Below are 21,001 nucleotides of genomic sequence, written 5' to 3'. Positions count from 1 at the left end.
ACATTATTCTGCTCAGGTGTGATGGGACACTTTTCCCTGCTATTGCTCTGTATTGTACTATTGGTTCTGTGATCTAGCATGTGTTGACGTATTACAGTATCGGCTGCATGTGCAATGCCTCAGGTTTGATCGGTGGCGGTAATGCAAGTTTTGGACTGGCCTCCTTCTATGTGCTATATCTGCTTGTCAACTACTCCATGTTTCAGATCTGCACTAATTGTACTTGACCCTCTAACATTTTATTTGTTTTCCTTGTTACCCACCTAAGGCTAATGCTTATGTTTGAGTAAATGTTTGCCTCTGTCCTTCGCAGAGCTCTCAGTACGTCCAGTGTGTTGCTGGGTGCCTTCAGCTGATGCTGAGGGTGAATGAGTATAGGTTTGCCTGGGTGGAGGCTGATGGAGTCAACTGGTGAGTGATAACTCCTTATAGACAGGGTTCATTTCTCCCTGACATTTCACCAGGGAATGTGGTATATGATGGTATTTGTGATTAAAAAGTGTAAAAGCTTTGCTGCTGGTGAAAGAAGACCAGTGATGTGTATGTCTGGCTGAGATGAAATGTTTAGATAGGAAATAATCATCAGCTATTCTCCTTTTTAAATTGAAAAATACAACCTTAAACCCTCTTGATTTAAATTTTTCTTTTACACTGAACTGAACTTTTACTTTGAAAACCCTCAGGGAGCTGTTTTTTAATTAATTCATTTTTTATTTAAAATTCACTTGACTTCATAAAAAAGAGTTTCTGGACACTTGCTGTATATAATATTGAAACATTTGCCAAAGGCATTTAAACAAAGTTTTGTGTTTGACTTTGTTATATTTCATATTCCAAATATTGAAAGAAATATTTACGTTTTTATTGTAAATGCATATCAATTCCAAATATTGGTTAACGGTCTTATTAACTACTGATAATCGGTATCAGACCTGAAAACCCAATATTGGTCAACCTCTAATAAAGAATAGAAAGAGCAGCATCTGTATTTTGACAGTATTGAAAATCATACCTTTGGATTACTGAGTACTCCTGGCGTACAGTTATTCTGTGATATTGCCCAGGACTACTTCTTACAGTTTTTCTTTTTTATTTAGATATTTTTGGGGTCTTTCTGCCTTAATTTAATAGGACAGATATAGTATGAAAGGGGGAGAAAGAGAGGGGATGACATGCAGCAAAGGGCCAAAGCCCGAAGTGAACCCACAGCCTCTGCAGCAGGGACACAGGCCTTTCTTTAAGTGAAGGTCTTAGGATTTTTTTTTTTAAATAAGTAGAGAGATGTCAAGTGGAAACGAGGGAGAGAGGGGGCAACTTGGCTTCAAGGTAGCTGTCAGTTTAGAATGAAGATCACAAAAGTGTGGCAATGAAAACAATAAATACAAAAGAGGACACTGGTTAATGCCAGCACTACTTTTATCATCATCGCTCATCACAAAACCCATCTGCAAAAAGAAGATGTAGAAGCCTGAGACTAGAGGACAGCACTGTCAAATTCAGAGCTCGTAAAAGGACAAATACAGCTTCCTTTAAAGAGCCAATTACTGATGGAATAAAAGTCCTCATGTATCTGTCAGTGCCTCTGGAGAGGTGAAATGTCCATCTGGTTGGAAGCAAATTAAAGTCATTTTGTAAAGGGTGCTCAGATTCCAGTAATGTTACCTGAGCTCTCTTTGTAGCTCTGATATGATGCACATTGAGTCTTTGTGTGACGCTCTTAGGCTTCACAATATAAATCAATTGGTAGCATTTTTTTTCTAAAGGTGGAACATTCTCTGCATGTCACTTTGCTGATAGATCGAAAAATGTACCTCCTGTTAGAAAAAAAGTCTCTTGTGTTGCAATTGCAAATATCTGTGACATTTATTGACAGGTTTATACATGTATTCTCTTGTGAGATGAATGCATCCTGTTTTGCAGCCACATTTCTGCGGCGAGTACATTGTATTAAATGAAAAAAAAGGGGCAAAATACTCAATGTTCCTAATTTTGTACATCATACAGGTTATTAATTTTTCACCATTCACCATCTTTTTCTTAGCTACTTTTTTTTAATGTGTATTTTTATAGTATTTATTATTATTTTATTCTGTAATTATTGCACGTCTATGAGTACCACATCTCTGCACTCACCACCTATTCTTTGAATGTACGACTCGTGGTTCTGCTTTAGTCTTTAGTATTATTCCAAGCCTCTCCTCCGTTGTCTAAACACTGTCTGAACATTTCATCCTCTGCCATCATCAGAGATAATGGATGAGCAGCATGCAGGCACACAGCTGTGAGAGCTTCTCTATTAGTAAGCAGATGGTAGATATAGATAAGGGTCCATTTTCATGTGCATTTTATTTTTTATTAACTCATGTTTTTCTGTTTAAGCATCACAGCAGTGCTGAGCAACAAGTGTGGCTTCCAGCTCCAGTACCAGATGATCTTCTGTGTTTGGCTGCTGGCCTTCAGTCCGCAACTCTGTGAGCAGCTGAGACGCTACAACGTGGTGCCAGCCCTGTCCGACATCCTGCAGGAGTCTGTCAAGGAGAAGGTCACTCGAATCATTCTGGCTGCCTTCAGGGTATGTGGAGAATTTCTCACTCAGTCTGTGCGTCTTCAAAACGCACATTTCACTGAAAATGCTTTGACCACTCTGGCTGAATTTCTGTCCCATATCTTGGGCAAATGGGAAACATAATTAATTTCTTTTTTAATTTCTTGATGTATATTTGTCGAAATATTTGACCCCACATTTGTCAGAAAAAAGCACCTGTCAGAGCAACTGATGGAAAGTTCCATCGGTGTATATAATGGCACTGGAGGGGATGACGATGTTGATAAAGTTTTGAAATAACTAAAAGTTTGTTCTTGACCAACCTTGGATCTATCAAGTATTTTCGAAACAGCTTGCACAAGTTTGTGGGCCATAATTTTATATCAGCCCTTTCAAACTGATATATGCAGTCCATGTGCATTTTTTAACTCAACACTTTGAGCATTTGCATTTCATTAGGCTGTATACTTTATCAACAAGAGCGAACTGAAATGACAACTCTTAAACAACAGATGAGCCAGCCTATGAAATAACCAAGCCCATAAAAGATACATAAATATGATTTATGATTATGCTGCCCTTTCATCTGCCTGCTGTGATTGCTCAAAACATCCACTGAATATTTAATGTTGTTTTAAGAGCTGAGTTCTGGACTTGCTCCGTTGTTTCGTGTTTGTGTCAGGTAATGAATTCCCCATACTATATCCTGACAAAATGAAATTAATGGCAGAGGCCTCATTTATCTTTGCATGCTGTGGTGCTTTTATACTCAAGGGATGTAGTTAGTCTGACAGGGCACCAACACAGGTCTGGAACAACGGGGGAATACATTGAAAATCAATGTGAGAACTTCCAGGCCTTCAGAGGGCTCAGTAATGTGTTTTGGAAGAGTATAGAAATGATTGCTCGGTTCCCAACATGAAGCATTTCATACAGATGAACACTTCTCTCTTAGTTAACATACTTTATCTTTATTAGTATCCAGCAGTACAAGCATTCACAATTTTTCATAGGTTACACACACAAAAATTAATAATGGTTGCTGAAATCTCTGGAGATACTGTTTTAACAAAATTATGAACCATTTTTTTAATAGTCTCCTGAACAATATGGACTGGCAATTAATTCCACCTGACCATGGCTCAATACATGACTGTTTTCTGCACTTGTTTTCTGTCTGTGGGTACCCTGAAAGGTGCTTTACAAATCCAGATTGTTATTAATACTAACCCTCTCTTTGTTGCATGTCATGTTCAATAATTGTGTAGAGTAAACTGAGAAAGTAGCCTTTTACTTTAATGTCTTTGGTGATGTGTCACTGGCACATTTCTGACTAAATTCAACAAAACATAGGTGGGTCTGTATTTGACAGTTCAGTCTGTTACGCTTTTTACATTAGTTCTGTAAAGGCCCACACACCAATCTGATAGCAAAGAATTGGAGGTCACAAAAGCAAATTGTGCCAGCAATAGCAAATTGTGCCCGTGTGAAAGGAAATAACTCTCCATCCCCGCAGAAAGCAGTCGTCTGTAATTGTCACTTAAAAAGGGAAACTACAAGACTATCACGGAAGAACAAAGCATATTTACAGTGTGCCAGTGAACAACAACCCAAACTATCAGGAAATGTTTCCGCTAAAGAGCTCCGTGGCTTCAGAAAAACAATCTTACCTGATATAACAGGTTTGTTTCGATCTTCCTCCCTCTTTTACTTTAGTAGTTTGTTTACTTAACTGTTTCCCATTTCACTTTACTTCTGATGTTATCAGTTTGTTTAGACCATGACAGTTTATTTTTCAAGGTTACACCCAGCTGTTTTGTCTCTTGTACTTCTCTGTACTTGTTCAATACTAAATTGTCTTGCCATCAGTAATAATCTTCTGTTACAACACAACACATTTATCAAGTCAACAGCCTGCTGTGTCTGGCCAACCTCAGCATGTCTTATTGAATGCCAAACAAAATACTCATGTCAAGTCAAAGAATTAGGACCTGGAGGAAATATGGATCATAGCTGATGGTGATGGTGATATAGTAGCTCTGCCCAACCCTGCAACACCAGAATGCCTTATTCACCTTGCTCAAAGCATAACGGTGTGGTAAATGCCATTGATTACGTGACTGAAGTGTGGATTAAATAGTGGAGAAATACTGAAGAAAAGTTGTTGCTGATTTTCAAACCCATCTCTAAACACGGTGTTAAGGTTTCTTGTAATTCTCTGATAGCCTTTTCCAACAATATTTCTATTTCACTGTCATTGACTACATTTACCTGCACACTAATATTCCACGGTTATTCTGAATATGACAATATACTGAATTTGTTACCGTTCATTAAAGTATTTGGATTAGGGCCATCAAACAGTTATTTATGTATTTTTTTTATCATGATTTCAATTCCATTATTTTGCATTACAAAACACTGGTGAAGTACATATTGGCAAGGTAAAGCAAATCTTACCAGATTGGTTAGGAATCAAATGACAGCAAGAACTTCATGGGACGAGCATAAAGTGGGCGTTACTGTAAAGGGGAGATTCATGGGTACCAACAGAACCCTTCATTGAGATATCTAGAGGTCAGAGGTTAAAGGACCACTGTGAAATGACCATGCTGTTTTCCCATCTGCAAAATTTACCCTAACTTTGGAGCGTTATTGAGAAGCTAGCACGACATGGGTGGTACCACTGGATTCCTTAAGTCTTCTAGTTTCATATGATAGTATCATCACTGATTTAAAACTCTAAAAGATTTGCATTTGCATTTGCAATATGCATTTTTCTGCAGTTTTGCAACACATGCCTCTGGCTTGTATATGGTCAGCTCTATGGATTTTACACAAACCAACCATTCAGTAGTTTGTGGGGTAAAGATTCATGGCCAAAAGAAAAGCCCATGTTTCTGATAAAAAGGGGAAACATAACTACTTTTAAGAATTTTGAAAGCATTGGATATCTACAGCTTTTTGTATATGGTAAATGGACTGCACTTGTGTTGTAATTTTCTAGTCTTCCATCACTCAAAGCCCTTTCACGCTGCATGTCACATTCAACCGTTCACACACATTCACACAATGGGAGCTGAGGCTGCCATACATGGCACCACCTGCTACTCAGTAACCATTCATATGCACTAGAGGAGCTGGGGATCGAATAGATGGCTATCTGAATAGAGGACAACCCACTTTACTTCCAAGCCTGGTGCACAAATATCAAATCGCTGACCTTTTCAAAAAGGTAGTTGAAGGAATGAAAAAGGGAGTCTGTGTTCACACAGTTGAATAAGTCTGAGCAAAATGTTGAAAAAATCCTTTTTGATGCTCAGACTTTGCTATAATTTAATGTGCTAAACATCACATTAGGACAATGATTTTAATAATTAAGATTGGGCACAGCTGCATGTAAACAGGAACATTAGTGGGATATTCCTCATCATGTAAACAGCTTTTTAGGAATATTTCGTCTGTCATGATAAGGGCAAAAAACTGAATATTTGTATTTTGTGCATGTTACTGTAACCTCAGTAAACAGGCATCTGTGCTCCTGATGTACTGCCTTTCCAGTGTCTTTTCTTAACTGAAAGAAATTAGCTAACGACCAAATTTTAGCGAACATTTTCTATTGTTATGGTTACTCCAGTGTCCGGTGTTACTCCACGTGTTTCTGCTTTCAATTTTCCCCAAAGCTCATTCATCACACCTCTGTCACATCAAGCATTTTTAAATGCATCCCATTAAAGCAAGGCACTCTGTTTTTAATTGGCGAGAGAAGTTTGTAGTTCAGTATGACTGCTATATTGCAGCTAATTAAAAGAAATTGTGGGCAGTGAAGGGCGACCCTGAAGCATTATTGACGTTGACGTTGTGTGGGTTTTCCCGAGAGTCATCTGACTTACCTTACAGTGAGTGTGTTTGACTTAGAGTAGGAAGAGCTACAAAAATTATGTTCTATACCAACAAAAAAAAAAAATTGTCGGGGCTCCCTACAGTATGTCATGCAGATTTTGAGGAAGTGTGTAATTGCTCTTTCTGCAAAATCATCTGACAGAAATATTCCACATTGTTCTGCACGCTGCCTTTTTCCCAAATGTCCTAATTATGCAAATGATTCGGCTCACCACATGGGACGAGCAATGTGACTTAAATTATCCAGACCATCTGGGAGTCCTTGAACACATCCTCAAAGGCAGCACTGCTGGGTTTGTGATGTGTTCTCCTTAACTTCACTCTAAAAGTTTTTCTCGTTTTTGAAAAACATGCTCATTTGTGCTCCGGAAAACATGAGATTTCTTTTAGCCGCATGCTTTCAAAGGTAAGCTGACGCTAAACATTTGCTGTGACTTTGCTTATTTGCTTTAATAGCGAAGAATGTTGTACAAACATAACAGGTTTGTGCAAGAAATAAATTGCCAGATATTTGTAGTTAGCTGTTCATATGCTACCAGTGGCAGCTTAGAGGTTCATTCAGAGTGTTGGGTGGGTTTTGCTCTATCTCAGTCTTGCTGCCTGAGACATGTCCCTTTTCAAAATGTCGCCACCATTTCAGCCTGACACTGAGTTTCTGGAATTTTATTCTGATATGTTTTTGGGGTTTTTTTGCAACAGAAATAGCTTTTACAACAGGTGTCAGTATGTTCTTGTTGCAGTGCAGCTCTGCATTCATCCCCTTCACTCCTCACTCATACTCCTGGAACTGAATCCTGGTTTAATCAAAAGGTGTATTTTCAAATGCAGTTTCTACCCGGATGAAATTCATAACTTAAATAATGTTATTTCATATTAAAAGTGAGTTTTGGATAAAACCCACACTTGCACTCTATTTAATTTTATATTGTGGTAGATAACTTAAACGTTTTATGTAAAATGCCATTTATGTTTTTGGCTGATACCTGACAAATCAGTGTCTCTCTTGACTGGATGTTAGACTGGCCTGGTGTCCTCTGTGCGTGGAGCTGTATTTTATATATATATATATGTGTGTGTGTGTGTGTGTGTGTGTGTGTGTGTATGTATATATATATATATATGTGTGTGTGTGTAAACATGTGAATCGACTGCTCAGGAGGTAGATGATTTGTGTACTATTCACAGGGTCAGCAGTTCGATCCCCAGCTCCTTTTGTTCAAATGTCAAACTGTCACAAACCGTCACAAACTTGTTAACAGACCACAGAAGCAGGAACCATATTTTTATCTTTTTGTCATACAGTGTCACTGATTTCACTTATTGTTACCATGGAAACAATCCGTGTTGCCATAGAAGAGACCCACCTTTAAGGCTTGAAATAAGTCAGTCTTTATTTTTGTAAAATTGACACTAAAGTGATGGATTTGAAGGTCTGGATCCAGGTGAATGTCTTTATACAAGAATGGGAACAAATCCAATGTTCTTAACATGTACATGTTTCCTTTTTTTGTCTCTCATGCTCTTATTTAATGTTTCACTTTATTTACTTTTTTGAAAATTATCAACGTAATCTATATTATGACAATAATTAATCAGTGATAGTTAATTATATATTTTTTAAATTTATTTTCTTTATTTTTTTATTTATTTTTTATTTCATGTCTGCCTACAAAAACTCTGTCCCTTGGACAAATGTAGTTGACTAATTTTTAAACATTAATTCAAGCCTTCTACCAACAACGACCTTAAGTCTCACTAATTTATGGAATATCTTTTTATTTGCGATTTCACTGAGCTCAAGGTGATGCCTTCAAATTCCTTCAGACGGAAACCTAGAGATATTTAATTAATAATGATGTAAAAGAGAGAAAAATAGCAAGCTGGAACAGATATTTTGAACTTTTTGCTCGATAAACTCTTCTGTCACTCAACAGCTGATTACTGGACTGATTATTACAGCAATGAGTTTCATATTCACTCATTCATTCATTTCGCATGAGCAGGTGTATTTTTCAGATACTGAGTATGTCATTTCTCCAGCAAATTGCCCACTGATGAGAGAGGTAATTACACAACATCTGTTCCTCACACTGTCGCTCTCTTTGACAGAATCTTCTGGAGAAGTCTGCAGAGCGGGAGACTCGTCAGGAGTACGCCCTCGCCATGATTCAGTGCAAAGTGCTGAAGCAACTCGAGAACCTCGAGCAGCAGAAGTATGACGATGAGGACATCACTGAGGACATTAAGTTCCTGCTGGAGAGGCTGGGAGAGAGCGTTCAGGATCTCAGGTACCGTGTCAGCTCCATTACATGAACCACAAACCATTCATTAGACAGTGAAACATTGTTTTATTCAGAAAAAAAATGCTTTGAACATTTCTTACAGAGAAGAGGATATTGTTGTGCTCTATATGTATCTCTGTTTTCTAAATACATATTTCTGTTTATTTCGATGCTGTGTTGTGTACATGTTTAAGTGACCTTTAGATATTCTCTATACCCGAGTGTGTACGACTACCATATGCTGCATCTCTCATATCACTGCTCTTCACAACAGATGGGTTTAAAGAACATAGCAGAGGGACAAATATAAGTGGTGATCCTTGAACTGTCCTCTTTACTTGATGGGGAAAAAAAAACATGTTTATATCTTCCTCTTTTGCTTTTTATAACAGCTCATTTGACGAGTACAGCTCTGAGCTCAAATCTGGCCGCCTGGAGTGGAGTCCTGTGCACAAGTCTGAGAAGTTCTGGCGTGAGAACGCTGTCCGCCTGAACGAGAAGAACTATGAACTCCTCAAGTAAGATAAAGCATGTGTTGTAGCAAGATACAAGAATGAAATGAATTATTATAGCCTAATTTCTTGCCACCAGAGAAGTGATTTAAATTTCAAATTAATGATTAATTCTGAATTTGAATGTGAGAATTGAAATGAAAAGATGTGCTTTCACTCTGAAAGCTTTAATTAAATTTATTGTATCATTAAATTTACATTTTTTTCTCTAAGCTGCTTTAAAGCTGTAGTTGACAACTTCATGTTCATGTTTCCTGAAATTGTCACTGTTTTTACCCAGCGCTGAATGAGACAGATAATATGTGGGAAAAAATCATGTTCCTCTGGCTTCTCTATTTTTTCTCACCTCAAACTTTTTCAGAAACATGTTTTGGTGCACCCTTAGCTGTAAAATAAAAAAGTTTGGGTCCCGGTTGCCAACACTTCAACAAAATACCAAGCAACGTTTATTGGCCAGACCAACTTCTCATTTTACAGCTAAACAGTACACTAAACTATGTTTCTGATTTGTGGTGAGAAATGGGTAGTGCAGTAACAGAATCTGGATTCATTTTGTTCCAAATGTAATGACAATAGTCAGCAAAAATGATACAAAGGTATTTTCATTCAAGTTACCAACTAGTTATGAGTTGCATATGAAAATGATGGTCAACGCGGTAAACCTACCTGCTAAACATCATCATGTTAGCGTAGTGATTATAGCATTTGGCTCAAAGCACACCTTTGCCTAAGCACTGCCTTAAAGTATAAGTCTGGTTTCTGTAAGCTTTTTGTGAGCTATGTATGAAAATTGGCTTTGAAAATTTCAATATATACATTGAAAACTCTTTTTTAATACTTGAAACTGAAATATAATGGTTGAAATTGAAAATAGGTTAGAATCCTGAATTTAGATTTATAATTAAATGGTATAAAAATTCACTGTTCACATAATATATGTTGCAAATGCTCATGTTGAGCTCTGTGGTAACCCCTTTCTCAGGTTGGACTTTAAATAGCTGCTGAAAAGCCGCACACTCACCAGCATCATGTCTGATAATTACACAGCCTCTTCACATTGTTTTTCTCTCGTGTTTGTTTGTGTGTCCAGTCTAAGGACTCAGGTCACAAGAGATGAAACTGCAATTTGTGTTCTGCATTTTTCCGGTTGGGGTTTCTGACATTCAGTAAAAACCCTGATCTACCCATCTCATTGTCTCATCAGCATCCTCTCTCTGTAATCAGCTCAGGCACCATCTCATCTTAAATAATGCTCCATCTTCATCAGCCTCTTTGCCTGACTCTAAACCATGTCTTGTCTCACTTTAAACCCCCAGGTGTCGCTTATTCAGATGATCCTTTTTTCTTGTCCTTGGATTCAGTTTTTAGAGTTTCTCGGGTTTAAATACGCACTAACCTTGGGCTTTTATAGATGATCCGTGGCTAATCACATCCAACGCTGCCTTTGCTAATCTAATTAGTTTCTAAAGCTTTCTCTAAGAAGTCTTGGCCTAGACGAATCTGAGCGATATGTGTTTTTCAGAGAGAATAAGATGTGATGAAATCTGTCTTTTTGTGTGATTTTCTTCAATAGGATCTTGACAAGGCTGTTGGAGGTGTCTGATGACCCTCAAGTCATAGCAGTTGCAGCTCACGACGTTGGAGAGTATGTGCGGCATTATCCACGTGGCAAACGGTAAGACTGTGAAAACAAACTTGTTATAAAGCTTAAAGGGATATGTAGCCGATTTTCTACCTGTTTTATATCATAACAATGTGTATAATAAGAGTAAATGAGCTGAGGAACTGCAGAGTCTCGCCGGCTCTCAGGCTGATGCTCAAACTCCAGGCTGTACTTTCACATTTTTTTGCATTGTCCGCCACTCATGCCACCACCACGGAGACAAAGAGTATATAAGTGCATCAAGAGACAGACCCGCCCCTCTCTTTCTCAAACTCGGATTGTTGTCGTCCTGTTTTTGTTGGATGCTGCTGTTAAACCTTGTCTGGCAAAGTCTCACTTGCAAAAGAGGCTTTAGTTTCAATATTAATTCCTTGTTCAATAAAGGTTATTTTCAAAAATCCCCTGAGGATGCCTGTTCCTGTCTTTGACACCTTCTCTCCAGGTATTGTTTACGTTCAGTGTTTGTTACCTTAAAGACACTGTGTGACTGACAGATCAATAATAGGTTTTTCTTGTCTCCCATATCAATCTCATTACCCTTTAGTCAGGTCTCAGGCTCGGTATACTACATTTTTAGCCTTCTGTTTATAATTCAAACCCACCGGATACAATTTTTCCCAAAGTTGAAATGTAGAAGTTCTGCACTTTCACATCATTTCCCTTTCTCCACTTACACCATTTACCAAATTATCAAATGCATTATGCTGGTCTGTTTTCCTCTTCAAAGCACTATATCCTTTTATCAGACCAATGACCCTTCATGAGATGTTTGAAACATTTCAGTCAGGCTGGATTCAATTACCGGGTGCAGGAATGACCTAAAACATGAAAATAGCACCTGTTTTCTGTGTGGACAAAGGCTTTCTCCCATTATTCCTTTTTATTTCTCCTACTTCAGGGTGATCGAGCAGCTGGGTGGAAAACAGCTGGTGATGAACCATATGCACCACGAGGACCAGCTAGTCCGTTACAACGCCCTGTTAGCTGTGCAGAAGCTGATGGTCCACAACTGGTATGAACACATACGTAGAGCTTCATTGACTACGTTCACATGCACAAAATATTGCAGGTGTTACAATGCTTAAAGAGATTATCGTGCCCTAACATGTTGTTTATCACGTCAAAATGCGGTAAGTGTAACGGCTAGAGCTGCTTATGCAATTTTGCTGCTATGCATCAAAAGGAGATTATTTTTTTTTAAGTTTCCACTGGTGTTGAACTGAAAAGTCATCCTTATAATATCTGCACATTTTAAAACCTTTTGATATCCAACCTTATGGATAATGCTGAAATGTTAGTGTGTCTCTCCTTCCAACCAGAATGTTGGCATTTCTTTTTTTTCGTCTTGCAAACTGTTGGCAAGTTGTTTTGTGTAAATTGCACAGAGCTGAACAAGCAAGAGGCTGTGTGTTGCAAACTGCGGTAAAAACCCCAATAGAGACGCATATCCTGAATGCACTGTATACATGTTCCTAAAACCTGAATAATACCAGCATATCCCAAGTTTTAATTAGAGCATGCAACATTATCAACCTAATTGAGAATATCCAAACAAATAAGCTGTTTGCAGAAGCAAATTAAAAAATACTGTCATATTGAGAATTATAGTGCAGTTTTTCTGTGCCTGTAAACATAGCGAGTGTCATGTCATAAGGAAACTCGCCATTAAAGATTTAGTTAAACCAGGGTTTTTGACATTAAATAAAAACCTGTACATGTGCATACAAATGATTTAGGGTCATGCACGCACTCACAGATATTTTCATTTATTTTGGCGGATTAGACACCAGCTTGGGTTGAAGTTCGGCAGAGATATATTGGGAATTATGCAAGGTTAATGGACTATGCACTGCTCATTCGCCCTCTTGCCGAGAGTTAGATGAGAAGATTGATACAATTTTAATGTCTGTCTGGCAGCCAGCAGCGACTTAGCTTAGCTTTAGGTTTTTAATAACAAAATGTAAGACATCCTAATTTCCTGGGGTTATATAACAAAAGAATGTATACAGTACATCAGATGATATGGTCAGTGTCAGATTAAACTCTTAAATATTGATATCTTCCTTAAAAACCGTCTATCCTCAGATCTCTTACCAGCATCATTACAAACTAGATTCTCTACCACTCCCCACATTTTCTCCAGGCCCAAACACTTAACATGCTCATCATCTTTGTGTGTTTTTTCTGTCTACTGGATTGCTTGGAAACACTAAAAATCATCAAGCAACAAGTGGAAATGTGTTTGTTTTTTAGGGCCACTATCTAAAATACACTCTGCTCCCTGAGCAACTGTGGATGGAGGCATTGTGTTTAATATCACAGTGTAGTGCTGTTTTCCCATCTAAGTGACCTTAATGTTCCGTGTAAACTGTATGTTCACTGAAGTGTGGGCAGAAGTTTATTCATCCACCAGAGCACCAAAGGTTTTCAGCCTTTTTCAGTGACTGTAAAGAAAAACAAACAGATTCTCTTTATCAGTCCAACAATAGAAACATAGATGCAGTTTCTCCACCCCAACCTAAATCTGCAACTTCAAGTGTAAGATAGATATTTTTTTTTAATCTATAATAACATCTTGCAGGCTGTAAAGTCAGATGACCGATGCAGGAAGAGAAAGAACTCATTTCAGGGTTAATTCCATGATTTGGAAGTTTTAAGAAACTGTTCTTGTCTTTATGAGTCAGACGCCTTTTTTAGAAAATGTATACGGTATTTGGCCACAATCCCAAAAATCAAATCTCACGTTATTGTTTTATTTATCTGCAATAGAGTAAAGTTATAGAAATATTTTAATAAATTAAAATGAGAGAAAGTGTATGAACTCTACTCAGGCCGCCCCTTTAGATAACTTAAGCAAACACGATGCAGCGTTGCACAGAGTAGATTGAGTTTTCCTGCTAACAGGCACTGTATATGAAATAGATTTATGAATAGAATTATGAGAATTAGTGTGCTTTTATAACTAAAACGCATCCAGAAATCTTTGATCCATGACATTCTTACATGGACCTTTAACTGTACTGAATTAGTCTTTGGGCTACAGCCCAAAATTGGAGGAAATAACAACAACAAACACAATTGAAACAGCTACAAAAGGGAGCTCACAAAACTCCTAAAAATCAGGTAGGCAAAATGCTCCTGGTGTGATATGAATTGTCTCTCCCAGCTCCATTATATTCAGGATGGCAGAGAAGCCAACAAAATGGGGACTAATTTTTCTTGTAACATGCCTTAATGTAGTGCATCATAGCATGTCCGGTTTGGAATTAATGTGCAGGTGCTGCAGTTCAAAATTAGATCAAACTTCTCTATGGATGTCAGCTTTGAGCCATGACAAAGGCCGAAATGTGGCCTGTCAAAAACTAAATTAAAGTACTAAGATATAATGAAGTGTGCAAGTAAGATAAGAAAAAGCTGAGTGTTGCATACAAACATCTAACAGCAGAGATTAAACTTGCATTAACAACTTATTGTCTGAGTTGCAAATAGATGCAAAATTCAGCACACGCCTTTATAAGTTGATTTGATTTGAAATAGAAATGATATTTCATCACTTTTCATCTTTTTAAAGCCCGACACAAATCACATCTAAAGCCATTCATCTATTCTTGTGTTTTATTCAACTTCTACTTGTTGTTATTTCCTACGCGTTCCCCCTCTGTTGAATTCAGCTTCAGGTGGCGACATGCTGCACTTCCAGCCGTGCTGACGCAGTAGCACAATGATTGATTTGTCGTCGTGTTGAAATAGTATAATGGGCTCCAAAGAGACAATTATGTAAATGGTTGAGCATTTCTGTTCACATCAGTTGTCTTTGTTTTGTGATAGCTGCTTTTCTGCAGATTTGTGTTGACGGGACCTCCTTTGTGAGAGGGAGGAGGTTTCATGTCTCAAGGTTGTGTTTCATTACCAACAGAAATGTGTGAATGCTGCTGAAGAGAAATGTATGTTAAGAAAAGTTGAGGTGTCAATCACCCACAAATGGCAGATATTTTGAAAGCACTTCACTGTGTGAGTTGTTTCCATGAGCAGATCTTCTCGTTCTTACTTACCAAGGGCCCCTGCTGTCATGACAACAGCACAGATGGATTTGTGAACTGAGAAACTACTCCTGTGTATTATTTCATCTTTCAGTCTTTTTTTGAAAAGTTTTCTTTCACATATTTGCAGAAATTGAATAAGTTGTGACAGAATGTAATATGTGGTATTGATGGTTTAAGTCCATCAGCTATTGAGAGTCACTTTGTCCTTGTGCTGTACCGGCCTCAGTGTCTAGACTGAAACACAGCACATTCTACACAAGTCAGTACATTTCATAGATATTTCATACACTAGCCCTGCTGTTAGGGACAGCAAAATACCAACATGTACTGGATGTTCAAGACCATCATGTACTCCTTTACAACGCCACAGGGAGAAAGTAAGAAAATTGTCAGAGTATGAAACTGACCTTAGGGAGAATTTAATGGGTCCCTCCTCTCTCCAGCCTTTAGATTACTTTGTTTTAATGAGTATTTTTTACATTTCAGTTGATACAGCTTCCTAGAAATTAACCAAATAAGCTGTTAAGTTTTCTAAACTGAAAATGAAAAAATAAAACACTTATTAGGACCACATAAGGCTGTCTTCAAATCCCCATAGACCTCCATGTTAAAATGCCCAAAATAAAACAGTATAAACATGTTTACAGCCTTGTGCAAAAAACGGTTTTGGTCACTATAGCTAATTTCCCCTCTCATGACAACTGTACAGAGGGGTTAATTTTTATGAAGCTCACCCGTCATGCCAAACGTTGAATTCCTGAAGGTAACTTTGTTTTTCTCTCCTGCCTCCAGTGAACAAACAACCTAAAGTTGGTGGTTATTGAGTTAAGTAAACAGAGAGGTTTAACAACAGCAAAACTATAGAAAAAAACATCTGTGTAAAAACTCAAAACGTTTGTAGTATAATCCAAGTCTCATTTATCAAGTTGTATGCGCAGTGCATCCCAAACACATTGCATTACCTTGCCCTCAGCCCTCTCCGAAAGGACTTTAAGTGAAAGCATACATAAATGCATTTCTAGTGTTTTTTTTATTTTAGTTGTGCTGTTGTTGCCTTTACTGTGGTTCATCGAGCCTTCGTTCACTGGAGGCATGCAAGAAAAATAACAATTTTCTCCATGAATTCAAGGTAATACGCAAATAACTGATACATAAATTACCATTTTGATTTCTTATATTAACAAGCAATATTTATCTGCATATCTTATTAACACAAGCACTGCGAGTGGTCAGAAGCAGGTGTAGATTTTGTTAGTGCTGAAGAGAATCAATCTCTGCACACCAGAATGTGTGAAACAAAGAGAGATCAATGTCAGCTGTACGCGGGACAGTGTAGATTTTGTTAGCACCCTCAAAAGATCTGAGCTACTGACATATCGATGAATGCCAGAATACGCGTAAATTTCCTTCCACTTTACACACAAAGTCGTTCTGCTCAACTTTGATAAATGAGAACCTGTGTGTGTGTGTGTGTGTGTGGGTGCGTGCGTGCGTGCGTGCGTGCGTGCGTGCGTGCGTGTGTGTGTGCGTGTGTATTCATTTCTGAAACTTCATCCTTTCATTTATCGTGCATTTATCTTTTAATTGACTCTCATTGAATGGTGCCATCTTCACATATGGTGCAACCTGATCATTGACCCTTTTATGCCCTTTGATTTAAGATATCAAATCCTGCTGTGTTCAATTTCCAGGACTCATTTTGCTTTAAAAGTATTAATTCATACAGCAGCTGCAGATGCGTACTTCCAAAAGCACCCCGGCTGCAGAATGATGAGCCGGCTTCATAACTCTGGCTCGTCTTTCCAGTTATTGCCATCTGCTTTTGTAAACTCCCCAGCGATGTTTTGAATCAACATATAGCTGCTATTTGCAGACCAGCTAAAGGTTATCACTAACAACCTCTGGGGAAGTCGGCAGGTTTTTCATGTTTATTATTATTTATTTTTTCTCTTAAAAGCTGACATTTTCATGTCAGTGAGCTCTTATAGGATGTTGGGGGCTTTTATGTGAAGATCAGGGGTTTAAACCTGTTGTGCTTGATAGATTTGAACTAATCTGGAGCAGGCGTGAGGGATCATGTTCCCGGCATTTCATTCCTATCAGAAAAGAATAATGTATCCGTCTTTACCTGCTTTCTAATCAGTGAAATCCCCAGGTGTCAATTCAGACTTTTGGCCCTCAAAACATTGTGCATATCTGCTGGATTTGTCTGGAAGGCTGTTTGTCAACAATGAGATGAATACATTAAAGTGCAGGCATGGAGGCTTTGACCAAAGATGAAACGATGAAATGCAAACATGCAGAAAAGTATTTAAAATCTCTATAAATCTGGAGGGATATTTTGCTGCTTTCTTTTCAGCACAAGTGTAGGAAAATGACAGCCTGAAAAAAAATAAATCAGACTTGTTGCTCTGTTTAAAAATAGAGCAAAATGTTCATCAGCTTCCAGTGGTCTAAGTTTAACTTTTTAAGGATCCTAATTTCCATCGTCTGGATGTATGTTCCAGCCCTTTCCATCTTTAGGTTCCTGAGTTACATTTGATATTCCTGGTGGCATTAAGCTGAGTGCGCTGGTATAATATCATGAATATCATGTAAAAATGTTACAGCCAAGAAGAGACCTGACGGAGAAGAGTGACCTTTCAAAAACAATGGCATGACATTTCCACATTCACATCACGGCTGCGTCAGAAGCTCACTTTCTGGAAATGAGAAAGTCAAAATTTCCACTTGTTGTTGTTAAAGGATATTGAAGGATTCCACTTAAATAATCAGATGGACGGGAACTGAAATGCATGTCATTAAAGGAAGAGACTCGTGTGTCTGTCTGCTCAATTTGAAGCTGAACTGTAAAGCTCACTGATCAGTCATTTGTTTAATCTGTAAAAAAAACTCTTGAGGTTTCCAGGAAATCACTGCTCACGACCAGCAAACAGGCTGACAGAGCTGAAACAATTTATCAATGAATCTACTTGTCAGGTGGTATAAAATTAAGGTGAAATCTTGGTATGTTTTGGCTCTCGCTCTAGCCGCTGCGGTAAAACAGGCTGCAATGTAATCCTTACTGTCAGTTGACCTATCGTCGACCCCCGCCCCCTTATCTCACTTGGACAAACAATCGTAGCACCGCCTACACTAACAATGGCGGCAGTCAGTGTCAAAGACAAATCTGAAGATGCTATACAGAACTAGTGGGAACAGAAGCTTCTTATTTCACACAGAAGACATCAAAAGGGTCTTCACTATGCTGTGGTGTTAGCGTTTGTCGGCCTTCGCTTTCTTTGTAATGTTACAGCTGAGTTTACCCTAATGGTTTTCAGTTGGGTGGGCTTTTACTACAACCTTTTGCTACAGTTAACAGTGATGTCCGATTGCCAAAAAACAAAAATACTTAAACTAAGTCAAACAGACACGATGAGCTGACGATACAAAGCTGATTTGGCCCTTTGCTCTCAGAAAAATATGAGGTAACCAGACTTCTGTAGTCCTCTCCTCACCTCGGTTTGAGGTGTATTTTTCATTCACAACCTCAGTGTGCACAATTTGAGGATCAATGAAAACCCGCGTACTGATATGAGAAAGGTTTAAAATTCTCATCTAACTCTTGATTTGAAAAAAATCAAGAAAGTGTATAAAATGTCAAACTATTCCTTTAAAAGGATATTTAAGGCAGTCAGGTAGATGGGAATTACAGCTTCAGTGTGAAGGATTTTGGGGGATATATTTGCAGAAATGGAATATTGTGTTTTTTCTTAAGTGTATAATCGCCTGAAAATAACAGTTATTGTTTATATACAGAGTGCGTCCTCGTCCACAAAATTTGCCACGTTAAATTTCTACAGTAACCCAGAACAGACAAACCAAACACTCGCTCTATACAGCATTTTTCAGTTGCCACTGTAGTTAGAAACTTCACCATGATGAGCAGCATCAAAAAACTGATTTATAATATGAAACTGCTTTATTCACTAATTTTAACTGTTTAAATCATCGGGTCCATTTGTTTTGGAGGAGCTAGGACTTTTAGCCAGGAGAAGTTTCAGCTGGTTGCAGTTTGCAATCATCAACCCTGGACGCCACCAAATCCCCCTAACTCTTAGACACATCACCTTTAAATCATCAAATTCAAAATTAAAGGAATAATTTAGCCACAAAATGATCACTTGTATATCAAGTTCTCGCCCTGTGATAGGTTGGATTCGGAAAAGGACGTTTTTCGCTCCAAAAACTGAAAAAAAAACTTGATTAATTAAAGTCATTGATCGTGGACCACATTTAATAACTGTAGTACTATATCAAGTATCAATATATCCAGTCGTGTAACTGTACTTCTCAAACTCATGCATCCTGCTAAAACCTTAGTATTGAAAACACTTCTGTAGAAACAGTCACACACAGCGGAGAAGCATGCATGAGCTGTTGATGTGGAAGTGTTTTTAATAGTCAAGTTTTAGCGAAAATGCTTGTGTCACAAAGTAGTGAACATACGACTCGATAAATAAAACTGAACGAGTCGCACAGGTCCAGTTCATCAAGACTCCGTTTTTGACTTCTTTCTTCACGGAGAAGGCTTGCTAGAAAAAATGTTTTATTTCATAAATTCAACGTAACAATGGGTGAGTAACTAATACACAAAAGATCATTTAGGGGTGGAGTATTCCTTTAATAATATCTACATCATCTGTTGGGAGTACTGAGGACTAACGCTTCGTCCTTTGTGTCACAGGGAGTATCTGGGACGACAGCTGCAGTCCTCCGATCAGCAGCAAGCTCCGGCCGTGGCTCCCCGAAGCTGAAGTGTTCCTGTGCTCGCGTGTTTGTGTAATACAATGAGGATGAGTGTGTACCGTGTTGTTCTTTGTCATTTTAAAAATCAGATGTTCATTTTGTGTAATGACTTGAAAATTTAAACGTTGTGGTTCCTTCCACACCCCAAAATGATCCTCGATGTTACTTGATTTGAGTGTCGTGCTTCGTGTCGTGCCCTCTCAGCTAAGATGTGTGGTGATTGAAGTCGCACTTTATGTTTGTGATAATGTACAAAACTGAAACTTATTTAAGTCTTAACAGTATAACATTGTATGTTCCCCAATAAAGATGCTATCTATCCTGGTCCTGTGTGGCGCCTGCATTTTCTGACCAGCTGTTATCAGAATTAAAACCCGCTGAATAACAATGAGATTTGCAGAGATTAATTTGATAAGATTATTGAGTTTTCTTATCAGACCGTGTTCGATTGGCTTTGAAGAGGGACAGCAGCACATGTGAAGACAGTGGCTGAGAAATAAGGTTTCATTTTTTTCTTTTCAAATGTTTTTTATTGTTTCTTTGTTTTTATTTACTCAGGCTCAAGATAAAGGTAACCTTCATCTGTTCATCCTTCAAACTCCCTTTTGTAGAGAGTCAAAAATACCCTGTGAAATACTTAATAAGACCGTATTTACATTTAACTTTTCAGTGCACATACTGTTGTGAAGTAAAACATGATGGCAATGCAAAGGTTTGTGTGTTTTTTAAGCTGTTACTAGTTTAAAATACAACACTAGCACTTTAAATCAGAAAAAAAATATTAAAAGACAAAAAATAATTACTCGTTTCCTTGCAGTTTTGCTCATTAGGTTTTGGACTGATGATCAAACAAGATATTTAAAGACGTCACTGTGGGCTTTGGGAAATTGCAGCTGCCATTTTTCAGCATATTCTGGCATTTTAACATGATTTTTCCCCAAACACAGCCACCCAGTTCTGAAAGAGAGGCTCTCTGGGCTTCTTTTAGTTCTTGAGAATAATCTGCCGCCCATATCATTGTTTCCATCTTGGTCCAGTCCCTCTGCGATTGCAGAGAAGCAGATAACACCTCACAGTCTCTTCAACTATAGCAGTCAAAGGAAAATGTTGGCATTGTGTGTTCTGCACACAGACAAGGTTTATTTATTAATTATGTTTTGATTACATGTATGTGAGTAAAACCTGGACTTAAGCAAGAGATGAGGGACATTTCCAGCAGCAATTGTGCCACCACAATCAGGTATTATTCAGTTAGATATCTGTAA

The 21,001-nt window shown here is 38.1% G+C and overlaps 1 protein-coding gene across 1 annotated transcript in view; it reads left to right on the top strand.

The window, feature by feature from the left end:
* The window catches only part of atp6v1h (ATPase H+ transporting V1 subunit H), a 28,608-nt gene extending 8,548 nt beyond the window's left edge, over positions 1 to 20,060 (top strand). The window contains exons 8-14 of the mRNA XM_042497646.1: positions 314 to 411; positions 2,380 to 2,572; positions 8,558 to 8,736; positions 9,123 to 9,248; positions 10,816 to 10,917; positions 11,804 to 11,917; positions 19,675 to 20,060. Of these exons, the coding sequence (XP_042353580.1) occupies positions 314 to 411; positions 2,380 to 2,572; positions 8,558 to 8,736; positions 9,123 to 9,248; positions 10,816 to 10,917; positions 11,804 to 11,917; positions 19,675 to 19,744 (882 nt within the window). The 3' untranslated portion in view covers positions 19,745 to 20,060. The remainder of the gene's footprint in view (positions 1 to 313; positions 412 to 2,379; positions 2,573 to 8,557; positions 8,737 to 9,122; positions 9,249 to 10,815; positions 10,918 to 11,803; positions 11,918 to 19,674) is intronic.
* The last annotated feature ends 941 nt before the right edge of the window (positions 20,061 to 21,001 follow it).

The sequence above is a fragment of the Plectropomus leopardus genome, chromosome 12 (genome assembly GCF_008729295.1).
Source record: "Plectropomus leopardus isolate mb chromosome 12, YSFRI_Pleo_2.0, whole genome shotgun sequence".
NCBI lineage: Eukaryota > Metazoa > Chordata > Actinopteri > Perciformes > Serranidae > Plectropomus > Plectropomus leopardus.
Note: the sequence above shows the minus strand (reverse complement) of the source record. Positions and strands in the feature narration are given on the sequence as shown.